The 27,243-nt window shown below is 35.0% G+C and overlaps 2 protein-coding genes across 3 annotated transcripts in view; one reads left to right on the top strand and one right to left on the bottom strand.

Moving 5' to 3' along the window:
- The window catches only part of LOC143911091 (uncharacterized), a 40,096-nt gene extending 16,095 nt beyond the window's left edge, over window positions 1-24,001 (bottom strand). The window contains exons 1-2 of one of the 2 annotated variants that reach the window (XM_077429830.1): window positions 23,678-24,001; window positions 10,187-10,504 (exon numbers count right to left, since the gene is read on the bottom strand). In XM_077429830.1, coding sequence (XP_077285956.1) covers window positions 10,187-10,268 — 82 coding nt within the window. In that variant the 5' untranslated portion in view covers window positions 10,269-10,504; window positions 23,678-24,001. Of the gene's footprint in view, window positions 1-10,186; window positions 10,505-13,724; window positions 14,773-23,677 lie in introns of those variants that run through there. The other variant, XM_077429831.1, reaches the window with a different exon arrangement.
- The window catches only part of LOC143911074 (uncharacterized), a 53,460-nt gene that overhangs the window by 18,343 nt on the left and 7,874 nt on the right, over window positions 1-27,243 (top strand). The window lies entirely within an intron of this gene.

Raw genomic sequence — 27,243 nt, forward strand, 5'->3', positions numbered from 1 at the left:
GCATGTCATTTCGCCTCATCAATTATAACTTCCATACTTTTGTTCGAGTATAATTAAGTTTCTTTCTTATTATTCTTTTTTTGCCGTTCCGCCTTCGTCTATCTAGGTGCATGATTTATCTTAGGCTTTCCATTCGACCTCGCCCTCTCTCGCGAATTTTCTTGAGCGAGAGGGCAACGGCAATCGAAAGAATCTGCTCTTTATCCAGGTTTTTCGGGCACAGTAAGAAAAAAAGTCAATTTGTCGCGCTGGCTATGTCCTGCGACGTTTGCCCAGGCCCTTTAAGTGGAATTATACCTTATCCAGTGGGAGTTGATTAAATTTGGCATCTGCAGGGTCGATTATGGAGCGCCCGGCCCGCAGACATGCGCTTCGTAGAAATTACTTCAAGAAAAATACACCCGCAGAATGGGATCCAAACTTGATAATTTACTTAAACCTCGTTTTATTTTTATTAATGAAATTTCTATCACAATTAATTACAATTACAAACATGTTCACTAATTTTTTAGTGATCTCTTAATTATTTATCATTTTTACAATTATAATGATGTTTAAATAAACGGAAACTTATACAATTTTATTATTATACAGTTTTATATGTGGATGATACGACGAATTATTAGTACTTCTTCGAGATTAATTATTATCGTTAAAAGCGGGGGATTCCCATAATTCCCTGCGAATTATTTATTCGATTTTATTTCCTTAGTTACATACAATGTTCATGAATTGATCAATTCATAAAAGGTTTTCCCTGTTTCGTTAATTTCATTTTCGGTACGTTTCCTCTTTATTTTATGATCTGAATGCGAAAAATATGCCCAATTCAAAAACAAAAACGCGTTTTCTATTTTACGATATTCCTTTGTTGATAACGAACGGGATTTGAGGGTGAAGGTAGGGAGGACGGGTATGGGAAGGATGGGAAAATGCGCTCGTTCGTTATGCTACGTGCATATTTTTGTTTTCCACGAAAAAGAAAACAAAATAAGCACTTTACTCGCAATCAATCACTGTTATTATGGGATTAAATGGTTTTGAAAGCTTTCCTGAAATTTTGTACTGGTGAAACGATCCATGTAAAATACGTGTGTAACTTTAATATCCGAACCGTATTATTATATTACGAAACACAAATATGAGTATTGGAATGAATTATTTAAAATTCGCTCGTTCATGCAACTCTTCAGACGATGCATAATTATAGGGGTCGTTTCGTTTGTTGAATGAAATTTATTTGTTCTAGATATTCAATATATGCATGTTAGTATAATATATATGCACATATGTACATATGTATGTATGTACATATATCGAAGTAAGTCGAAATTGGTGCCGGAAATGTCGTTAAGGTTCCAAATAGGGGTTTCAAACTAGATAGACGACTGACTCGTGGAAATTTATAGGTTTTAAAAGAAATCAATGTGTATTGAATTTATGGTAGGGTCGAAAGCTTTTATTTATTATACGCTAAGGACTGGTTAACTGCTTTCGATATGTGTTAATTCAATGAAATTACGCGTTTTTATTAATTATTAATTTACTCGTTGAAAAGTTTAAAATCCTGTTCATATTCAAATTGAAACTTTTTTTTCAATTTCCTGCGCGTTCAAAATGCACTCGCAAACGCTTCAATTTCCCGCGGAAATGAAATTCATTAATAATGGGAAGGAGTCCTCTCTCGTTGCCCTCTCATTTCTGGTAATATCCAAAATTTCTACCGGCGGAAAAGGTATGTCGTAATTTGATCGTTATTAAAATTCGAGTTTTCGGTGTCGTTCGTCCTGGCTATCGAGTGTATAGGGTAAGAGTACGGTGCTCGAAGACCCGTCGATATTGCTTCGATTCGAATTTTCAATTTACTCGAAACGTTTTCAGCCATTTATTAAAAGTGACTTTTACTGTTTTGATTTTAAAAAGCCATTCCGCGATGTTAATAATTATTTATGAATGGGGCGAATATCGAGTTTCTAATTAGAGCGTCAAATTAAATTTTCAATCCCATGTACCTATTGTTTTCTTCAAATAACGAGTTTCGGATTTTAACACAGTCGTATTTTTTAATTCATTCAAGTTTTTTCGAACTTTAAGTATGTAAATACATATATAATATGTTATATGGTATTATGGTATATCTATATATCTATATAAATGAATGTCTGTGTGTGTGTCTCGAATAGGCTCCTAAACCACTGAATCGATTACGATGGAACTTTCAGGATTTGTTGTATGCATGTCTGGGAAGATTACTGTGAAAAAAAACGGAACGGAAACGGGAAAAACGGGAATGAGTGTCATTGCAACGCTATAATTTCAAATGTTTTCGCATCGCGATCAAAGTGTTCGCTGCCTGCGTTTTTCCGACAAATGGGAACGGAAACGGGAATTGCATGCGTTATTGTGGCATTGCAACGCATGCCGTGTTCAGCTAGTGGTACATGTATAGTTTTACATGTATAGTTTCACCAAAACAGAGAAGTTGCTATGTTTCTTTTCGATCTTGTTGCTATAACGAAATAAACAATCGAAAAGTATACACTTTTAATCTCGCCGATGAGATGGAGGATGAAGGGAGAGAGGGGGGGGGGGATTTTCCGAAAGATGGTTTTCAATAGCGCGGTCTTGAATGTGTCGCACTTAAACTTTTCTCTCAGAGGTTTGTCGGTTTGTTTTCCGAACGGCTGAATAATCCTCTTAAATGTTTCAGCGTTTCAGTTTCCGTTCAGATTTCAGTTCTAGCTATTTCCACTGTTTACGCTTTTTGGTCCATTACTGCGTTCTTGACAACCACTCAGCGCGTATAATTTATTTATGTGCGTGCGTTACGGCGTCAGCACTTCCCAATCTTTTTTCGAGTCCGCTCACCGGAAAGACACCATTGACTTGTCACACGGCCTTTGCATGAATGCGAATCAAACGGTGTCGCCGTAATGAACTTCACTAAAGATGGCCACGAAGGTCACACAGCCCGTCGTCAACAGTATAACAATGAATGTTGCAAAACAACTTCTCACTTCATAATTGGACATTTCTTCGGAACGTCTCCGTCGCTGTCATCTTGGCTTTATTTTTAAATTAAAATAATATTTAACTTTACCATAATGGGGGTGATTAATGTGGAGCGTTTTCGGCGGCACCCTACATTCTGCGAAAGTGGTCTTTTCATTTCATATATTTATTCTGTGTAAGGATTGGGGTGGTGGAATTTCACTCCTATACCTCCTTCGTATTGTTAGGTTACCTCTGCGTTTTCTCCCTCATCCCCTATCCCGTTCCATTAATGTTTCAGCACTTTGTTGGGAAACTTCCGCGACACATCCACTTAACGTTAACAAAAGATCAATATGCATAACCCGGAGAGGGGCTCTAACCCTTAATTAACCGGTTTCAGCGGATTTGTGAGTCGAAGTTTCGCGGTCGGCTTATTAGTTCCACTCGATAAAAAGCGACACTTTCCCGTTTTTTTATTGAAATACATTTTTACAATCGCTTTTCAGTTACTTGTATAGTTGGATTTTGTTTTAGTTTTTTTTCTTTATCGCCGTTCTCTTTCCTCCTTCTCAGTTGTCCTGTTCGGCCGTGTCCTTATGCATAATTAAGATGGGTCAAAACTTTCATCCCCTTGCAGCACTCTCGCTCACGTTCCGTCCTATCACGATCTTGAAGAGTTTCATCTCGAATTTGAGCATCTACGATAATGATTCAAGATTCTATTCCATTTCTAAAATACTTAAAGGATTCGTTTAATTATGTTTGTAGTATGTGTATATATGTACTTATATACATATTTATAAACATACATAAAATATATACATAGATTTATAGTGGATTTTTAGAAAGTTATTCATCAGGAAATTACATATACGATATTCGTCGATCCTTCGCAGGGATTTTCCTTTTGAACCTTTAAAGACTTATAAACCCTTACTCGCTTACATAAATAAATATTGATTTTTAATTTGTTTTCGTATCCTCAGTACGTTGTACTTATTATTCATAGTTTTCCGCTTGATAAATCTAAAATTTATCAGACAAACAACTTTGGTCTATTTTTGAGTACCTTTAAACGATGGTTGTATGAATAAATTTTTTCCTTGATGTGATATTCGTTATTTTTGTATACAAAAATAGGTGTGTATGGCACGTTGAATCGATTTCAATTATTGTGTATAGGGTTCTTAGACTATAAATAAATTTATTGAGATTGCCATTTTATTGCTTGAAATTACGCTTAATGATTGGGTTTTGTACAATTTCTATCTATTTTTACGCGTTTACATATTTCGTAGACGGTGGTCGTGTCGTAGAGGTACGAAACAATTATCATGGAATGTTTCGACCGACCGCACGGCGGTTTTCTCACTTTGAACTGACTTGAATGCTTCGAAATTACTTCTCTCTGAGCGACGGGGTGATGAAAGGGGCAGGTTTTCATTTAGTATGCAAATTTTCACACAACGTGGAATCACTCGACCGGTGAAAATACGGTCGACCGTACTACAGAATGTCAGATTTTGGACTCGGATCGAAACGTGTAAATACCTATGTATTATTTACTTTAGAGTGGCTTTCGAATTTGGTAATTCGATTTAAACGACAACTCATATATGTAACCTTTGTTTTGACCTTTCGGTGTCCAGTGTGATTGGCCACTTTGTCGCTATGTGCTGCAGAATTCGTCGATGGTTTGTTTCGCCTTAGCTGATTAATATATTTTTAAATATTGATAGTATATTATCACTCAATTTTTTGCCGGTTTTTATTTTCTACTCAAAATGAAAAATTAAGTTTTTAATATTTTATAATACAAAAATTTTGCATTATTAAAAAAATGCAATTTTTCAGAAGTGTTACGTACTATGCATGTTTCTGCGTGTATAGGTTTTTTAATCATTTTTTTACGTACATGAGAGCAGGCGATTTCTCCCGGTTTAAAGGGCGAGCACCGTATAAAATAAAGTTAGGTGGATTTTATGTACTCGGTGAACGATATGAAACTTAAAAAGTAATATGAACTTCGCGACGTTACACGGTCGAGAATGTTAAATAAGAAAAACGAGAAGAAAAGCATACGAGTGGAAAAGCTCTTAGGTTATTACGGGACTCGTTCTCGTATCGTTGTTTACGCCCCAGAAACATAACGGCTAAAGACGCATTTGAATGTGACGAAATTCATTGAACCGGGTATTTTGCGCATTATTCATATGTAAGTCAAATTTGCCCGACGAACTGTGCATTTACATACTTATTGTCGCGAACGCTTTCGAACTTGATATTTAACCTTGTGCGGTTGTCGTCGTGATTTATTATTATTTTTATTATTGTGTATGCGCTACGTGTGTAAGGGTCCACTTCTGTCGCCATTAACGGCCTACGACAATCAGAACGGAGGAGCATCATCATCATCTGTCATCCGGGTGCATCGTCAAAGTCGTGCATCCTGGCCGCGATCCCGCATCTGTGGCACCGCAATTTCGTGTTGTGTGATATCATATTTCGCTTTCGGCTCCTTGTATTATGAACCGACGCTGTTTTCAAACTCTCATTCGCTTAATTTAAAACTTTTAATTAATCCTTTCGCGCTCATCTCTAACCGCCCTTCGTTCGCTGCCGCCCCCTCCCTTCCCTCGCCTTTTAAAATTAAGTTTAATCACTTCCCCTTTAGCGTTTGTATGGCGCGATGCCTTTATATGGTTTTAGTTGGTCTTGCTTTCGGCGGTGTGCGAATTAATTTTCCATTAAAAATGAATAGCTGTAATGTAATTTTCAATGCCTCTTAAGGCAGGCGTAAACTTTTGGAAATTTCCTCCGGTTGAAAGGTCAACTGTTTACTCGAATTTGTATTTTAATATGTAAAATAATATTACAAGGCTCTTTTGCAAAATTGGATGTTATTAATTTTGATTTTGATACAAGTATGCTTGTTTATAGTTAAATAGCCTGAATCTGTGTGTTACTATACTACATATATGTACACATGTCCGTATACATACACCCAGCGCAAAGCGAAGCTTATCAGTTGCATCACATGCAAATAACCATATATTTTTAAAGACTAGGAAAGGAATTTAAAATAACAGTTTTCGTATTATTTTCTACAACTCCTCTTCATCAATATGCAGCAAAAAAAAGCGATTTCGTCAATAGATAACATTATGAGGGAATCATTGTAAATTTGGAGTAAAAATGATCATTTTTTTTATACCTGGAGTAGATTTCATAAATCAAAAAATCGATAAAAACGGATTTTTTTTTTCAAGCTTTTCAACATATCAAGGGGATTTACATATCAAGCTTTTCAACATATCAAGGGGGGGAAGGACTTCAAATAATAGTAGGGAATACAAATAAAATGTTTTTTTATATTAATATTTAATGGGACCCCCTTTGTTTTTAATAAATAGTTTTATTCGTTTAAGTAGTGATTTATATTATTTTTTTAATAATTCATCACTAATTTCATTGTAGCATACATCATAAATAATGTATTTTAATTTGAATACTATGAAATTTTGAACGATGCGCCGGTGCTGAATCATTGTGAAAGACAAGATCCTTAACCATTTCCGGTAAGCCTTCTAATGTAGGAATAACGCTTTTGTCGATGATTTTTTTATACTCCTGTGAGTTGACTATCCCATCTAGTTTAATGATTGACCCAACACCATACCGTGTCATGGCCCCCAATACCATACCATGGCGAATGTTAAACAGTCAGCGCTTAGCACGATTCTTTATAGCGTTCGCCTGATTTTCGTCGTACTAGCGCCATCCCATCTGATCCTATCAGGTTTAATTTGGATTCATCTGAAAAAGTAATCGTCTCCCAATCTTGAACTGTCCAATTTTTCTTGTCTTTGGCCCACCAAAGACGAGTATCCTTCATTTTCTTCGTGAGGAGGGTTATTTTTTGGAACGGCCCGTTAAAATAGACCAAGTTCATTTAGTTTATATCGAACTGTTCTAAGGCTTACTGTTTTTTCCATCTTCAATGAACTCAGACCTAATTTCTGACGCAGTTTTGAAACTGTTTTGAAGTAAAATTCTCTTTAAAATCCGTTCGTCTCGAGAAGTCAGTTTTTTTGCCATTTTTCCTCTTTCGACAGGTGTTATTGTTCATTGTTTTTTTATACTTCTTAAAAAATACAGTTATTGTAGGTAGAATGTGTCCCCGTTCGTCGATAAATTTCGGCAAAAGAATAATTTTCCTCCCAGAAAGTGGCAATTTTTGATTTCTCGGCGATCGACAAAAATTCATATTTTACGCTCAACGCTCACAACACTAAAAAAAACGCGCACTACTTGAAAGTCTGGGGGAAACTGACTTTAAAACTTTTTGGCAACAATACGTTGAGGTATGCTGAAAACAACTGTAAAAGTATAAAAACAAAATTGCCAGAAAGTGAGACCCAATAGGGCGAAAAATGGGCGATTCCGGTAAAATTTGTGACTGATAAGTAGTCACCGGACCCAGAAGGTGCCGCGTATTGTTCAAAGGTTGTAAATGCATTGTTAAAGGTTTGCCGAACCTTTTTTACAAAGGATTTACAACAATGGAACAATGGATTGCACTGTGACTATCCTACCTCTACTGATAAGCTTCGCTTTGCGCTGGGTGTATGTATGTATGTATGTAAAATTTACGTAATATAAAAGTTATGTAAGTTTCTCACTAGTCAATAGATGATGTATTGCTGATTTAACTGTCGATAATGTTTCGTACAAAATATGGTAATACAAACTTAATATAATAATCAAAGTCATCAAAAATTTGTCGGGCTTTTCCTTTTATCCTCTTTAGGAGGAATTGGGAATTAATTTCCGGAAAACCTTCATTGACTACACGCGTAAATATTATATTATATCTAGTAAATAATGTTTGACATGTTGAAGTTAACAGATATTTTCTAATTTGAGTATTCGATTAAGTAGATGGTTCAAATAGAAAGAGAATAATTTTCTAATCTATTTCTAATCTAATTTTATAATCAAATATAATACTTCAATATAATGTTTTTATTTATTAATTGGAAACAACAATTGTATGAATACTTATTAATGAGGCTAAATATTTATGTTGTATTTCAAATTCAAATTTCACGCCATTCGACTTTGAATTGAAAGTGCGGACTTCAATCGTTTAATCTCTCAAGCTAATTTCAAACATTATTTATTTTTTGCACCAATACATTGTTCGTTCGAAAACATGTTTTTTAGTTATTGCGATTTTAGCGACACCTGATTACAATTGATTACATAAGCGACGTACTTGTGTAAACCGTCGGCAAAAATGTGCATATTAATAAAAACATATGTACATAATTTGCAAGAATCATGTCTTGCACGTACGGATACAATAACCCATAGGTACACACTTATATCCTGATGAATAATTAATCGCGTCATTAATATTTGATATATTTCAAATTAACACCGTGTGCGTGTGTTAATTTGAAATATACATACATACATACATATATGTATATGCATGTACATTTTATGCCGTCTTCAAACCAAAATTTTTGAATTTTCCAAGGGTGAGATCGGACGGGTGAAATAGGGGCGGCCAATCCGCGGACCGCGACCCCTCGTCGGATCACTTGCACTTCCCTTTGGCGATATCTGAGATTGTTATCCTTGCGTTTATATTGCTTCGGAGATTACTCGGGCGATGATTGTACGACGCGGTCGGTCGGAAGGAGGACAAGTATAGGGTCGCTGTTAAACAATTGCGGTCACAATTGGACAATTGCGGGTCACTGGTACAACCGATACGGGCCCACCTTGCAAAAGGATTAACATTCAGATGAAATCGTCAGTATATCGTAGTCATTGTCTATTGACTTTTGTATTTATTTTTTATTCTTCTTACGGTATTTGTGTAAGTGACTGTATGCGCATTTATCGTTTGTGACAATATCGCCGAAGACACTTGTGCAAATGTCAGACGACTCTCGGCAAACATCCACGCATATTTCCTCCCCCCCCCCGTTCCTTTTCTCTTCTTTGTGAACAATATTATAATATATCATTCACGGTTGTCGTATGTTTGGATCGCATTTCAGGGTTGGCGATTTTGGAATATGTATGTACATATGTACGTGTTTTTTTTACGGCGTTGTCGGTTGAGCGCCCCTGTCGCGGGAAGGGTTCGGCTATATGCTAAGCGGGTCGTTAGGTATGATGCTGTGTCGTCGCGCATAACTTTACATAAGAGAGGATCATCACTCCAGGTTATCTCGTCGTGCCAGCTTTTCCGAACCAATGTTTATTTCCTAATGAAAAAAGGTCTCGAAGAGACGATGGTTGAAATAGGGGTAGGGAAAACCCTTTTTTTTTTTTTCTTATTTTCGTTACTGGAGATTTCCATCACCTCATAATCCATATTCACCTTTTTCGATTCTTCTTTAAAAAAAAAAGATTTTTAGAGATAGACGAATAATATACATATGTATGTATGTATGTACATACATACATACATATGTATTTTTAGGTCTGTAGTATTATAGTTCTCTATTTAAGTAAATACACATAGTTACTTAGAATTTAGATTTATAATTTTACGTGTTTTGACTTTTTCCCTTGTTTTGTAGGAGTATTTTATATAAAATAAATTTTATAAAAGTTTTTTGTTTGACAAAATCAATTTTATAAGAATGCATATGTATGTTATTAAATCGAGCTGAAAGTTGCGAACACTTTGTTTATTATTTAACAATATTGTATGTACATATTTTAATAAATTATAATTTGATTCAAAGATGATATCTATGTACATACATCGCGAAAAGTGTGTAAGGCTTTTGAGAAAATCGTATTTTAAATATACAGATATACTTGTGTATGTACATATGTATGTACATATGTAAAATCACTTCACTGTTCTATATACATAAGACGTGTAAACAATGAACGCTATCGTATAAAATGTCGATAAAATATAGCCTTGTTTGTCTGCGAACGGGTTATTTATTACATCTGAAATATTATACAATATAAATATGTCGATTTATTAATTTTCGTTATATGTATTTATACGGTAGGGAGCATACATTTTTGCGTGTTACATGTAGATTTATTTGTTTGATGATTTTACTTAATATTCTATGTACACATATGTATGTATGTACATACATAGGTATATGCATATTTATGTAAGAGTGTTATATCGAAGAGAACTTACCCGATAGGAAAATCGTCCAAGTTGCGATAGTAGCTACCGTTAACATCTTCATGTTGTTGGTAACTGCCGAAGTGGCCCTCATTACGAAAACTGCTCCGAAATAGTCCGTTTTTATTTGATTAACTGACGCGTTACTCCGTTGAGATCGAACTTTTTTTGTTTGGTATAAATTCACTTATTCACACTTTCGCTATCACTGATGAAATTTGCGTTCTTTGAAAACTTGGATTTGACCGTTGTCAGCGGTCGTAGTATTTAAGTAGTAGTGCTCAAACTAAATTCACACTTCTTCCGGTTGCGTCGGCACGTCAAATCTGTCTGCAAAGAAAGAAAAAGTGTTAGCACGTAAATTTGTGTTAATCTTGAGATCTGCGCGCGGCGTGTAAAATGTTGCAAATTTATGTCGAAATAATGGGTTTGTTTTGCAATAATGGAATAGTCTCTCTCGCTTTCCAAGTAGTATGTACCTATACATACATATGTATGTACGTAGTTGCGCCAAAAGACGGAAACGACGAAGCTTTCGAGACAAATTTTGATGAATATTTACGAGCTGGTGTTGCGGAATGGACGCGAATCCCCCAAGGATAGATGGACGGGATGTTATGAAATGAATGAGCTTTACTTTTTACTAATTCTTGGGTATATTCGGTACCAAATTTTATATTGAAGTTTCGTCATGTGAAAATTTTGATTTAATTCCCTCGCACTGATTTGTCTTGCATTTGAAAATTATTATACTTTGAGAAGGGTCGGCATTATCCTGTACACATGTTAACCGACTATAGATTATATAAATAGTACAAGGAAATCCTTTAAGTAATGTAATATTACCGTAGTAAGCATATTTTTTCGCTTTATACATACATATATACATTTACATATACATATGTACATAGTATTGTTATCGTTAGAAATTTCGACCTTAAATATCGCGAGAAATTTCGATTATTTTATCTACGTAGATACATATTGTGATTAAGTTTTTGATACATTTGTACATATTATGTATTTTTTTATTTATGAAAATTAATCGTATTGTTTAAGGAGCACATAAATATATTATTGTGTACATATGTAGTTTGCATTTGTTGTGCACATGTCAATTTTTTTGTAAAAGTGAATTGTATTTTAAAATAAATAAATAAAAAATAAAATAAAGAGATATTGTGGTGTTGTGTGTACGCGTTTAGGCTGTCTGAGGATAATGTGCATGTCTTCACAAATGCGTCTCGTGTCCCCGTCGAGATTTTTTCGTACATAAAAATAATATTTTCCCGGGGAAATCTCCCGTGGGGAAAAATCGCTTCAACGGGATAATGTAAAGGAGGCTGTGGCTAGAATGCCATAAAGCCTTTCGGCGCATATATTGTAGATTCGTTTATATATGTATTTATGTATATACATACGTATGTATGTATGTCTACGTTCGCGATGGCCTTTTGTAATGTGGAAACAATGAGAGCATCTATCAGTAGCATACGTGCACGGGTCCATATTGCCTCAGCTAAAAACCACTTGAAAGTTGAAAGCCCAAAAGGCCCCCATCGTCCTTTGTGATATGAAAATTCAGAAAAATTCAAAACTACCGGGAAGAAATCTGTCGGAAATTTGCACGGGATAATGGAATAGCTATCGCAATACATACATACATACATATGTATGTACATACATAACTAAGCCGCGATTGTCATGCATTTATTTTCGCCTTTCAATTTGTTATTGATTTTTCTGTTGTGAAAAATGGCATCCCTATATCCTATCGTATTGTTTCTGTTTGTAATCGGGATCGGTTTCGATTTGGAATGAAATTCTTTTTATAAAAATAATAATATCACAAATATTTACCTTGACTGTTGTTGTTATTTTTGCTTCGTAATGTCATCGAATATATGTTCTTTCGAATTTTTTATGTTTATATTCCGAACACAGGTATGCATTTTATGAAATTTTGTTTGTTTTCTTTTGAAATTTATTCACGTGAATTTGTGCCGCAGTTTTAAAATTTGATTAATTTTGATGTTTTGTTTTTGTTGCTACATTTATTTTAAACGGATTTCGTACCGCGTTGAATTAGTTTTGTTAAAATTAAGTCGACCTGAAGCGGCAGTTAGCTCATGTTTCGTTTTCATGTGAAAATTAATTGAATTATTTCGGGAAAAATTTTTGGCCGATTAATTTTATATTTATACGATGTATTAATTTTTTATTTGAAATATTCCCAATCGCATGCAATATTTATTCAATTGACGTCGTGTTGTCAGGCGTTCTAAATACGGAATTCGCGAACGGGATATTCCTTTCGCAGGATAACGGGATGGATACGTCTGTTCGGGGAAACCACTAAATTATTTATACTTCTACGTCGTGTTTCGTCTATGAACATATATGTATGTATATATGCCTAGGTGGTATATACGTATACATATTGTTGTATAATGTATGTATGTACATACGTACGTGTGCCTGGGGGCGAGTCAGTTTGTTTATCGAATTACTCGGGCCGAGTGCACCCCGCGTGTCTGGCTGTCTGGTCACATTGTACTCTGGATCAGCTCGTAACTCTTCATTTCGAACCAAAAAGGCGGAAATTGCAATTGCAAAACCGTGAAAAATAAATTTTAGTCTCACTTTTGACATGTGGACGTGTGTGACATCGATCCGCTTATGCTCTATTTACGTATGCGTGCACATGTATGTAAATATAATACCTATTCATGAACTGGTTGGTATATTTAACGAGTACTTAGAAATTTATATATTGTACCTACGCAATAAGGTCTCTAATTTGGGCTCACGGTCCTTTTTTTCGATACATGTGTGTACGTACATATCTGTCAAAGTTCAACTCATCATTATTTGATACCTTAAGGGCGCGTAGTGTGTGCTCTGCTTTCAATTGATTTTTTTTATATTTCAATAACGCACACATGTATGCGTGTTTGTGTTGCAATACGTAGAAATATTGCTCTAAAGTTGTTTTCGCGGTTATCATTTCGCAAACGTTTCTGCGGAATAGGACTTTAACAAAAGAATTCATGAATATGTTATATCCTGTTTCCAGCTTCGTACGCATACTTAGATCGATAGTATTCCTTTGAGGAATCGCCTCGTATCCATCTTGACGGTTATGAGAAAATTCGCCGGTTGATCGAATATTTGCGTAATGATACATCGATCCACTTACCCAAGAACGGTCGTTTTAAAACTGAATAGTTGTGGACCGTTTAAACAAATTCGGTTCGTTTTAGCGTAACGTTTATTCTAATAGTTTCCTTTCATTTCGCTCTATGGGATCGTTCCGTTATTACGACGGGACGTTCTCTTTTATTGCGAGAAAATTCAGTCTCGTTGCATTTCGCTCGCGAATATCATTTCCTCTGTGTGGATTTTCTGAACGGTGCTAGTGGCGCATTTCGAATAGAGTTATCCATTGTATCGAACGCGTATATAAATATGTAGGTATGTGGTGTGTTTAGTACGGGCAGTATGGCCGCAAGGAGAGCGGCTGGAAATCGAAATGAATAATTGAACTCACCGGCCAAGTGGCGAACCGGAAAACTGGAAAATATGGCCGCCGGATGGAAGGAAACCTACTGGTGCCGGAACCGGAACGACGCTCTATCCTGTAATTAATATTGACGCCGGAATCACGGCAACTCGCTATCGTATCAAATTTTAATCGATTCTGTACATATTTATATATCTACATATATTAAACTCAAAAATAAATTCACATGTACATCATTTCAGCCATCGTCGACATTTGTTTCGGCCAGATTTTCGCAGTTGGACTAATCAGAGAATGATATTATTCTTGTTTGTTTAATTATTTAATTTAATAACCCGATAGCCGTTTTCCACACACAATTCTGATGCTACTTACATACATATGCGTTCTACATTTATTATATAAATGTGTAGGCTGTGCGAAGTTATACAAAATATTCCGGTGCGCGTACATATTTGATTATTGTGTGCGTGGCTCGACGAGAGCGAAACTTTAGTAACAAAAGATGACTGGCTTTATTATGAAAAGCAACTGGAATTGCGCTCTCTCGACGTTTCAGCCCCAAGGTGAATTTGAATTTATCAGTATTAACACGTCCCTTACTGCTCCATTAAAAGCGAACGCGCTTACCATTTATTGCTTAGGACGTGTACTTCGTATGTGTATGTTCCGCACAATCTATTTATGTTAAGTATACATATATAAATATTTTTTAAATAAATTTGTAAACAATACTTTTGAAACACGCTGTATATGTATGTAGCAGGTATGCCCTCAATAAAGGTATCATAGTCAAGTTTGATGTTGGGATTATCCGCATCCGACCAATTTGTCACGTTGATTGTATCGGAAGCCATTAAAGATCCGCCGTCCGTCCTTTTTTTCGCCCCCACCCCCCCTAGATAATCCCTTCGTAGGGCCAGAGGTGTTGGCATGTTTTTTTAATCTCGCCAAATGCCCATTATTGATTGCTCCACCTGGGGCGGACAGGTGTTTGTGTCGGTGGGAGGGGTGGGGTGGTGTTTTTGAAATTCCATCATCCGTCCGTAGATCGTGCATCGTGAATGATGGCGACTGGTCGCGATTTAGCGGTTTTTCAGACACACACGTACGCGCTTTTCGTTACAGAGCAATCGTTTTATCCACCCCTTGACAGGCGGTCCACATATCATATTTGCGGAAAACGGATGGTCGCAGCGTCGCGGTAAAGTGCTCACGTTTTTCACGGACCGCATTCGTCGCGAGGTCGTTACGGGGTCGTTGTCTTTCACTTCGAATTTGGAATACATTTTATAAAACCCCCGCGATTGTGTATCGCTCGAAATGATTGCATTTTTTTTTACTTTTTTAAAAATTTGAACCAATGCTCTACAATGTTAGTTAGTTAGTGTCGGATATGGTGCCGGAGGTGGAGTTTGCGCAGCATATTAATTCCCATTTTGGCAGTGTCGTTCATTCGTCTTAGCGGACACTTTTGTATTTATCTTATTTTCTCGTCGGTTGGTTAATTACCGACTATATCTTTGATTAATCGTTTTAATATCCTTCAACTTTTCTCGTTGTTTTCGACGAGATGAGCTACGTTTTCTGTGAATTTTGCGCAATTGGTCGTCTTTGGGGTGCGTTCTGAAGTTCTACATACATATGTAAATGTCGCTATAATATGTTTATGTGAAGTTGAAATAAATAAAGCCATTATTATTGTCAAAGTCGTCCAAATACGTTGGGCGCGTTCAGAGACATTTTTAAAAATGTTTTATCAAAGAATTTTCTCATTGTACTTTGTCAACAACTTTTTACTTATTATTTGGATCGCTATATACATATATGTATAATATTACAACTCAATCTTTATATACACATTTATGCCGAGCAAAGGCTATATTTATTTTGGATCATGGAGCCTTGTAACTCGAAAAGACTGAACCTAATTTAATGGAACTCTCTAGCATATTTGTAATTTTTATGGAAAAGTTAAAAAAATTAATAAAACATATACAAAACATATGTATGTAGATTCATTTACGATATATGTATGTTTTTATACAACACATGCCTTAGAAATATAATAAAAAAGTTCGTACGTAGGCATCAAAAAAGTTGTGATTTGTTTGATAATGAAATAATTTAAGTCTTCCGTAATTTTACAATGACTGATTTGTATCAGTTAAAATGAACCCGAGGAAAGCTTGGCATATCTGCCAATTTATAGTATAAGTATATGTAGGGATTTGGCTTTGAAATGAATGATAGATGGAGCAGCGGATATATGTGATAATGCATATAATACATACATAATGTATGTTACGTATATATATGTATGTACATACGTATTGACGTAATTCCCAAAAATTTACTTGTAATAAATGTATAGTGTATCTATCATATACGTTAACAAGCGATAAGCAATTGTTAAAATTATTGAAATTGTTAATTGTTGATTAAAATTTTCCCGAATAAAAAAACCACAAGCAGTCAACGCATAAATCGGTAGTGATTTATGCGCGTATTCGAGCTTAACAAAACACAGTTTATTTTCATTCCATTGTATGGGGAGATGGCCGCTTCCGCGCAAAAAAGGCAAACACTTTGCAGTGTTTGTTTAATGGCGTTCAATTAATTTTCATAACCCTGTTAGCGACGGTGAGGGTAAACAGAACAACCCCATTCCCTATTCACCACCCCTTTTACAGAACCCCCGTCACGTCAAACGAAATGTCCGCCGGTGTTCCTGCCCTCGCAATAATTATTTCACGTCATTTATTAACAATTCGTACATTCTACTACGATTATACTCGACGGCTGTGGTGATGATGGTTCGAATTCGCATCTAGAACTTAATATTCTGTTGAAATGTCACATTCCCCAGGAATTGATTGAAAATGTGACGTTTGCTTTAAAAGGCTCTTTATCCATAGACTAATTATGTTTTGTCAGCTCAGGTTTATTAATTCGAAAATCGATTAATTAGATTTTAATCAAAAGTTGTTGTTTAATCATTGCGTCAGTTAGTACCGAATTTAATGTTCGCTCTGATTGATACGGCTGTAAGTAACAATCGGATTTACGATAAGAATATGTTACGATTTACAAACGTATAAATACATACATTTTGTTAAATTTAACTAGTTTCTGTCACTGTTCGCTTGCGGTTTACAATTAGTAGCGTAGGATTTAGAATGGCTTGCGCGTAATGGCGCACACATTACACTGTTACAGCACGCAAATTAGTCATCTGTGCGAAAGTTTTGTTTATGATTGTTTGGAAAATTAATTGCCGGGACTTAATTAAAATATTTCCATTTCAGTTTTGCCGCGAAACCTAAACCTAGTCGTTATCGGTCTAGAACGAATGAAAATGTAATAGATACATTGTATGTACATACACAGAAACGTGTGTTTGTATGCATGTACATAAAATGTATGTAGGCCATACATATGTATGGCGAATTTAATTCAATTCAAAACGATCGCCGTGTGTTGAATATTAAGCGCATTGCATTCGTTCGATTCGGGGGATGTTTAAAAAAAATGGTGTAAAGGTCGAGAGATGCGTTTAATTAAGCGTGTTTTAATTAGACGACGACCGTAATTAAAACACGTCTGTAGTAATTCCTACGAAATTAATATTTCGAGAGTTCTCTCGTTCTGTGCGTCTGCCCTCAAGCGGGATATATCGATTTAATAATAACAACAACAATATTTTTTCTAATTATTTTGTTAGATTTTGGGCCGATTGCTTTGGGATTCAATTAACTTGGCTACAGCTGAATTTGTGTGCTACGCCTCGTATCGCTACAGTTCAATTAATGCCGTTTGCCAAGCCACTGCCCTACATTTCTACACGTCAAATCTGCACTGACGACGAGTGGGTTGCGCAGTAATATGCGTTATCATATTATTTAATTAATTAGAACGAATATTCTCGATATACGCGCACGGAGATGGTGGGGGAGCGCGGAATGCGGGGCAACAGTGTGAAATAATTCGATCGCGTAATACTCTTGTTTGTTTTGAGAAAATATGCAAATGTACAACGTCATTAGGGAAATGTAAATAAAACCCTCACATAAAGTTGGTTAATATTGTATGTATGCCAGTTGCTTTTCATAATTTCAATTTAATTACGATGCGAAAATGCTCACCGCTAAAAATGAAATAAATCGCCGTGAATGTGTACTTCGGCCGGGAATGTACGTTAATAATCGACTGGCGGCGAACGTGGCGGAAAATTGTGATTATTCGAATTTCCTCGTATTGGCTTTAGTTTTTCGTTTAGTTTTCCCGACGCACTGTATATCTTAATGCGCTCGTTTCAGGTAGAATCGTGAAATAATAACATTGCTTTTTTAAAATAGTATATATTGTATGTACATTCCTATTGCACGTATATATGTATAATACATATGTATATATGTACTTTGCATTATACGCTTTTCGTGTGTGCACAAAGAAATTTCCAGAGTTTCGTTCGCATTAGCAATGCATAAACTCTTGTTTATCTCATTTTCATATTCTTTCAGTAGCCCGATTCGGAAGATGCGTACTTCTCTCATGTGTATATATTTTAGGTATATATTTTTTTGGTTAATAAAAAAATGTTGAAAGTTTTATATAAACATATGTTTTTTTCGCGTGTAATTTACAGCACACGAGTTGCTCGCTCTTTACCTACTCTCATTTTTGCGTTTCTTTAGGGGGTCGTCTTTATTTTTTCTTTTTCTTCGTTTTTTTTATATCGGTGCGCAAATGCCGGAAATTGTACGAAGGAAACGTTTCTGCTTTCGCGTCAAAGTGAGAATTCACATACGGTCGAAAATTACTTTTTATAGGAATTTTTAGTACATCCCGAAAGCTCAATATGTCGCACTCGGGGGGACCGATGAAGTATGCGAAAGTTTTTACCTAATATGAAACGCTTCAAAAGGGGTGAATAATTTTATATTACATATTTCGCACACAATAAAGTGCACGTTTCAATATTGCGAATATTTCATGTAGATTAATTTGTTTTTTCATGGTATTATTTTCACGAAAGTTCGTGAACGCGTTTTGGTAAATTGTATTGTAGATGTAGATTGTTGAATATCACAGTTCAAAATTTCTAATAACATTTGACTTGTTTTGAGTTTTTTCCAGTTAGAGGCGGAGGAAAGTTTTCGAATAAATTTTTACGCTTAGAGGGGAAAACGTTTATCAAAAATAAACTTTTTGAATATGAAACTTTTTAAAAGAAGTAAATCGGCTATTTTTTGTATCTATCCTTTCCTTTTTAGTCGTAAATACACATAGATATTATATAATATATAAATAAAAAGAATCGATGTCCTGAAACTAATTATTATTTTTAAAGCCTACGAGATTACATTAAATTTTGTAAGTACTAAAAATTCGATTACCAACCGGCTTAATGTTTTGGGCTATTAAACCGATTTAAATTAATTGAGAAAGCGCTTTCAAATATATCTCTTTTATTGCCGCTAGTCTAGGAAATCTCAAATTTACGAGCCATGGGTCAAGCTTCGCTACGCTTCTGGCGGCTTTACGGAGCTTCGCTGTCTTTGTACGTGCTTTGAATTATCGCGCGTACGTTTGACACAAGAGATGCTATTGCCATTCACATACAATAGCTGTCAAAACTATTTTATTGTAGCATTTATGTCTACGGGTGCAGACGATTCCACATTGAATATGTCTACTTGAAGCTATGCGAAAATATGACATTGTTCAATAAGGTCGTTTTTATTGTAGTGACGAGTTTTATAGTAATTTCCGATGGTTCAATTTTGTCTACTTAAAATAGTATGGAATTTTTCTTGAGATTGAATAAAGGGGCTGTTTTAAATTGCAACGAAAATACTGCAGCAATGTCGTTAATGACGAGTTGTAATTTAACGTCGTTTGTTAAAAAGTTTTCAGTTGAGGGGTGAGGGATGAGCGCCAGTTTTTATCGTTTAACATAAAGGAATACTTGGCCATCAAAGTGAATTTTTTCCACCGAAGTGCTTTTTTTCTTCTTTTCTCTCTGTGGCGATTAAGTTTATCTCTTTACATGCTAAATGCTGTAAACAGTGGGAGGGTCGGCTTTCTATGACGAAGAATGGATGCTGCGCCATTAACTGCAAAAGAAAGTTTTTTCCCTTTGCATTGAACGAGCGAAAGTCTTAAATGTATTATTATTATGGGATTTTGAGTTGTATATATTATGCAGTATATATGTATGTATAACCTTGAATTATTTACAGCTACCTATGTCTTACAAATATACATTAGTAATTTCTTTAAAGCGATAAGAAATCCGATTGTAAATATCAATTAACAATTATCGCGAAACATAAAATCAGTACCGGACAATAGTGATAAGCAGTTTTATGTTTTTTATAGGTTTGTAACTATGATACATAGGTAGCGCATAGTCGGTACAGTACTCTGTATATTTAAATTATTCGAACTGCAATGTTGAAATTTGCACAGAGAACTGTCTAAAACCAAATCTCGACATTCTGTCCGAATCGCTGAAATTCCGTTGCACTCCGTCGAATTTCCGATTGCGAATTTCTTTGTTTGATCGAGATCTCGTAGATTTTGTCAGTACTTCGTGATTTGAAATTCTTTGTGATATGTCTATTACGTATAGTATATTAAAATAATAACGGTAAACCGAAATGATATGATGGTCATAATCGATTACGAAACGCCCATGTGAAAATTCAACGTCATCACAGACGATTTCCCAAAAATTGGAAATCGCCACTTGCTACCGATTTAGTATATTTTATTTACACGTATGTATACATATAGCGATAGAATCGGGTGTCGAAATACTCGTAAGTCAATTTCGCACGAGAAAGTTTTGCGTTGAAAAGCGAACGAGTCTGAAAAAAGTTACGGTATCGCCGTTCGATCAAAATTGAGAAAGTATGATCGGTTTCTGTACAAGTTTTTTGTATGTAGGTATAATATTTATATATGTACGTAAGTATTACTTTCTGGTGAACAAATTTCGTTCTAGGTTTATTATGTACTCACTCAATTAATATGTCTTTTTGGTTTTTGATGCTTTTTAACAGTAATATAAAATTCATACATACATATTTATATATGAATACTTTTTACAGGCCTGAATTTATTCACTGTATCAATTCACCTGAACGCTTGACTGTTTCTTATTTATGGACAAAATGCTGTTGTTCTGATTGTTTATTGTAATCGATTGACCATGCGTCACCTTTATTATTACTTTTAAATGTTACTAACACTTTTTTTTTTTGAAAAAGCACATTATAAAACCATCGATTTTAATTTGTATCTTATCTTGATATATGCTCATTACTATTTAAGAGCCGATTAAAAAAAATATTGATCATTTTTATTTTATATGAATTACACGATTGTACGAGAATTTAAAAAATAAATAAATAAATAAATAAATTTTAAATATACCTACATTTATTTTTCTTTTAATCTTATGTAAAGATTTTATGGATGAAACGTATTTATGTATGAATATGATAAAGCTGACAATTTTGATGTAATCTTTGGTTGTAGCACATATGTATATATCTATGTGCATATATGAATGTTCATATGTAAAATTATAGTTGTATACATGTGATTTCCACATTCCTATTATTCATACGTAGCGTGATTTCCACATCGAGTGTTCAAATCATGAATTCCGTAGGTTTTGATGAATTTATATATTAATTAAAATTTTATGGGAATCATTTGGGAATTTCTCGAATTCAGTTCGGTGTTGCATACTTCCATAGGGATGTTGTATGTACGTAGCGAACATACCACACGAGACTACATTACGTATTTAGATAATGGCCTTCCATTAAAATAAGTTATGACGTTTACCGAGCGAGACGTGACACTTCGGTATGAGGATTTATAAGGGCTGAAACAAATTATAATAGAAACTTGACGCTTGATATTATGTATGGGAGTATAAGTTATACTCGCGCGCTTCTCTGTATCCGGACGACATTTTGGTCGCGATTTCCCGCGTAATAACATACAACATACACACACATATACATACGTTAGACTACAAAATACTATGAAAATTCACACACTTGTGAAGTGCGTAGCGTGAAAATTCGCACACACACTTGGCTGTCTGGTGGGCGCGTGACTCCTTGCAAATGGGCCGTCGGAAACTTGAGCAGTTTGTCACGGGGATGCTGCCGCCACCCTTTTATCTCGAGCGATTATTGTTTTTCTCAGAAATGCGAAAACTTTACGACTCGAAATGAGATGTTTTCATATCCGTTTGAAAAGTTGTTTCCTCTCCGCTAGACGTTTTATAATGATTTACGGTCGGTCGGTGGATGCCGGTCGGGGGTGGGTAGGCTTAGGCAAATTTTTTTATACTTTTTCCTCCTCTTTTCTGGTTTTTTGAGTTTTTCTGGATGGATGAAATATTATGCGGCGGTATCGTAACGTGTACGCGGGTAGATTAGGGAAATTATATTTTCCTCTCACTTTTCATTCGTCGCTTTTGCCACGTACGCCGAGATGTTTTTAATTGCATATATGTATGAAATGATCGCAGCTTTCGCAGATGAAAATCTTTTGATCTGTTGTTAAAAAGTTTTTGGTCGTCTTCGATAAGCAGTTGGAACTTTTTTTGCAGCGAGCTCTGAAATCGATCGTTATCGGCCGTGGGTTTTTATTATCTAAATTTAGCGATTTGTACAAGTGGAAGGTGTCGTTTTATTTTTTATTCAAATATCATCACATTCGTTATGTCGGGGACGTGTGTTGTTGTATTGCTAATTTATTACCGATGAAAAGCGACGTGAGAATTCAGCTCGTATCTTATTTTTAAGGTAAACACTTGTGCAAATTGAAACTAAATTCACGCACGGTGACTTATTGCCGATATATATATGTATGTATGTATGTATGTACAATCTAGTATATTTAAATTAACACCTATGTACATACTTACGTATGTATATGTATGTGTGCATGTTTATTGGGAGTATGCTATTGTAGAGTATTTTATCTAATTCAAGAATTTACCAATCATAATTTTTCAACTGTTATTTGCATATTGATATAAAATTAATATTAGCAATATCCGCCAAGTTGTCACTATAGGTGTATAGGTATAACTTTAACTGTATAATAATAGTAAAAGAAAAATAACTTCGGTCGTAAACAGTACGTTTTATGTTTTCTGTACGGTATTATTATGTATTATGTATATATATTTTTTTATCGTATATGTATGTATGTACAAGGTGCAGTAAAAGTGCGTTAAATAATAAATATATATTTTGACTTTGTATTTGAATTTAAAATCATAAAATCGCACCCGAGTGCAGAAAATACCAAATTTGTAATTTTTTTTCTGCATAATGGTCAATTCGCAGAGATGAAATTTAGTATTACGGTATTAGAAGTGCTCCATCAGCACCAACAATTTATGCTCTAGTGAACAAGTTTGAACATTAATAGTTACAGATAGAAAACGTTCTTGAAAACTTCAAAGGATATCACAAGAATCACTAAGGAAAGGCAACGGAAAACTCCTAGAAAAAAATGTGGCAATACATTGGCTAAGCTTAACCTGATTTTAATTTTTCTTTCAAATGGGAAAACTATATCAATTAATAAACTCTCATTTTAGTTTTAATTTTTTTTCTATTTTTTCAAAATCATGTGTTATTGATTTGTAAATGGTATTTTTCCTCACTGTTTATATATTTTCTTTTTTGATTTACATGAAAAGTGCTAGAAACGCCACTCTTAATTATTTTTACATTTAGTAACTAAAAGTGGGTCGTCGAGTTTTCTTTTTGATCGTTTTCCTTTCGTCCTGTAGTTGTTGTTTTATTTTAAAAAAGTATTCGCACACAGTCTACCGGTCTAATTTAAAATTTTGAGACTTTAAAAACACGTATAATATGTATGCATGTATACTTGATTGTGTAGCACGTGTCGTGTGTTGTTTGTTGTGCACTCACTTTTTTTCGAGTTGAGCTGCGTGGAGTGTCGCGTAGTGCTCCGTGTGCGGTCGCGGCCAGACTGACCGAGAGCCGCCAGGGTAGCAGCCACACGAGGAGATCTCCAGACTGTTTCTGAGGGGGAGGACTCGCAGAGGGGGAGGCGTGGGAGGGACCATACTCTGCGCCGCGCACAAGGGGAGGGAGAGGACTCACAGTTTGGCCCCGCGAACAACCGATTCAATGCAGATCGAATCTCGGCCGATTCACCGATCGTGCCCAAATTGTATCAGAGTTTAATGAAATCGTTTTCGCCGTATTCGAGCATGTGCTTATTGCGTATGCGTACTTGGGTAGAGTTTTCCGCCATTCCCGACTATGTATGTACAGGGGGTTGGTTAACTGGTAATTTTCCGCCGTGGTTGCGGTGCAAAGTGCGGATATGAATTGCTGATGTCGTTTTTGGGTGAGGGGTTTGTGCGTTTGATGGTTATGACTGCAGGCCATTATGGTAGTTTGCCGTCGACGGTGATCAAAGTCTGGAAATATAATGCGGATTATGTTCAAATATTACATTTTTTGACGTAGAATTACCTCTATTCGTAAGAGGTATGAAAAGATATCTACGTACTCACAAATCGAAATAACTCGGTGAAGTTTTGCGAAAATAGTATGAAATTTTGTTGGAATGTCTAACGTTGTTCACAGAACACACGTACAAGACAATAGTGACAATGATTGAATTAATTAATCGTTTTTTTTTTTTGCCTAATCTTAAGCTAAGGCTCCAGTATTTTTTTAATGTTCGTAGTTAGTACTGCATAGTACGAAAGAGCGGTCTAGTACAAGGTTTCCTTAACTCTTTCTGCAATGGAACACTTTGCAAATCGGGAAATTTTAACGGAACACTTTTTAAAGTTGGCTAAATCTATATATGTATATATATATATATAAATCAATGTTTGTCTGTCACGTATGCGTGCCTATACCATTCAACCGATTGCGGTGAAACTTACAGGAGTTATTGTTTGCATGTCGGTGATGGTTTCTGTAAAAACGGGAACGGAAACGGGAAAAACGGGAATGAATGGCATTGCAACGCAATAATTTCAAATATTTTGGGGTCGCCACCTGCGTTGTTAGAGTAATATAAACAAACAATTGAATAATTTCAAATGGGTTCGCCGCCTGCGTTTTTCCGACAAATGGGAACAGGAACGGGAAGAAAAATCGCCCCAAAATAGGAACGGGAACGGGAATTGTATGCGTTATTGTGGCATGCAACGCATGTCGGGTTCAGCTAGTATAAAATAAAATATATTATTAAATCGCTTATTATCTATTTCATAATTATTTTTAAATATAGTAAACAAAGCGATTAACGACTTTGATGTCTTTGTATCGCAAATATTCTTGATATCAGGCACTATATAGCTGAGTTCAATTCTTATATCTGGGGTAGCGTCGAGCCTGTTCCTGCACTTTAACCGTTGCAGCAAAATTAGAAAATTCTGATTCGCATAAATAAGATGTAGAAATCGGAAGTTAAACAAAAATAGCTCGTTTTTTCATATTGGGGTATTCTTCTGACTAACTTGCTCAGAAATCATTTAATGGCTGATCTTTGTATTTTTGTTTCAAATCAGAGTCACCGAGTAAATCAATTAGATTTCCATAATCACTTGCTCTGAAGCCTACTGGTTTAGCTGTGACGGAAAATGGATTCCGAACCCAGGAATCGTTCCAGCTAGTTTTCGGTAAATATTGCAAAATAGTTGTTTTCCAGTTATGTTGGTCAGAGAAATGTTATATTAATAGAAGTGGCTTTAGGCGTCATATTGTTGTCAGCTGACGATTGTCCACAGACAATAATTTTATCATCAATCGTATTTTATGCTTGGTGCTCGACGTATGTCCGATAAATCTTCTCTGTTTGTTTATATTACTTGCAAGATGGGCAAGCATCGGTAAAAACTGCACAATGAATTCAAAAACACAATAAAATACATGGGATACATTTTTATAAATAAATTGATCCGGTTGTATTCCGTGCGTTGTAGCTTATTTATAGAGACGTACCGCGTAATATTGACAACAATTATTTATTCGTAAGGACCCTTCTATTATTATTACTTTTCTATGTGTGTAGGTACCTTAAAATACTTAGTGATCTACTTTAAATTTAAGTAATTCATTAAAGGCAGGAAAACAATCAAAATTATTACATAGATTAAACTGATGAAATCCAATATTTAATTTTATCTCTTATATTAAAAACTTTATCTTATATTGTAGTACTTTTTCCAAAATTTTAATTGCTGTACTCAATTTCTATTCAAACTCTCCACCTGTATGTACTTAGATTCTTGACGTCATAAACATCAGTTGAGATTGACCATCACTACCCTTTCAATTTGAGGTAGAAGTTGTTTAAATGTGTTACAGCCTATAAAATCATAGCAAATTTTTCGCGGAACACCTATTCAGGTTCCATGGAACACCAGTTTTCCGCGAAACATAGCTTGGGAAACCCTGGTCTAGTTTTATTGATAGTTATTTAGTTCAAGGATTAAAAATAAAATTATTGAATAAAATATTGAATATCGAATATATCGACCTTCTTATTTTCAAACTTTATGCCATTTGGATTTATAATAATTCAATCCATTCGGTTATCTTTTTTAATTATTTCATTTTGAAATTTTTGGACTTCAAAAATTTGATAATAGAATGTTTTGAAATTGGAAATCGGAGCCGACATTGTAACACAACGTTTAATGTTGAAAATGTATTGCTTTTAGCGATAAATTGCAGGTTTTACATTTTCGTTTTATGTTATATGTCGACTTGTTAAATCTCTGGTGAATATGTGCCATATTTCACTTGTAGGGATTAAAGGAAATTTATTTTTTATAGCCCGCGTAGGGTGAGGTGGAAAATGGTTTTCCTTGCGCGGCAATAAATTATTATCGAGATATACTTAAAAGACAATTCCTACGTTATAAAACCCTCGCACCGAGTTTGTGTGCACATACATACATACACACTCAGAAATATGATACGTGGATCACGTAGATCAGTGGTTTCCAAAGTGGGGCATACTACCGCCCCAGGGAGCGTTGGAGTTATTTCATCTGTTGTATAATATTCATAGTGATTAGGGAGTTTCTGGAATATTTAAAAGATGTGGTGCCGAATGCATTATCTGTATGTATGTATGTATGTATGTATACGTACTCTATCGTTCATTGTCAACACTTAGTTGTCAATAATCTTGAGTGAATGACGACATATGTAGGTCGTTAAATTATATGATTCAAGCAATCCAGTTTTTAAAACCAAAGATGATGTATTTCGAACTATTTTGATTGATTCAAAAAATGACATAAAATATTTGACAGACTTACACTTATAACAAATTTAATTAATCAAAGTTGAAACTCCAACACGCTAAATAATGAATTTGAAATTAATCAAAACAAAACCTGTTATTTCTGTGTTAATGGCAAAACTACATATATAGATACATACGTACATATATGTATATACATATATAAATTGACATTATCTCTTTGTTCACTTAAATA

Source organism: Arctopsyche grandis, chromosome 4, assembly GCF_051622035.1.
Source record: "Arctopsyche grandis isolate Sample6627 chromosome 4, ASM5162203v2, whole genome shotgun sequence".
Lineage (NCBI taxonomy): Eukaryota > Metazoa > Arthropoda > Insecta > Trichoptera > Hydropsychidae > Arctopsyche > Arctopsyche grandis.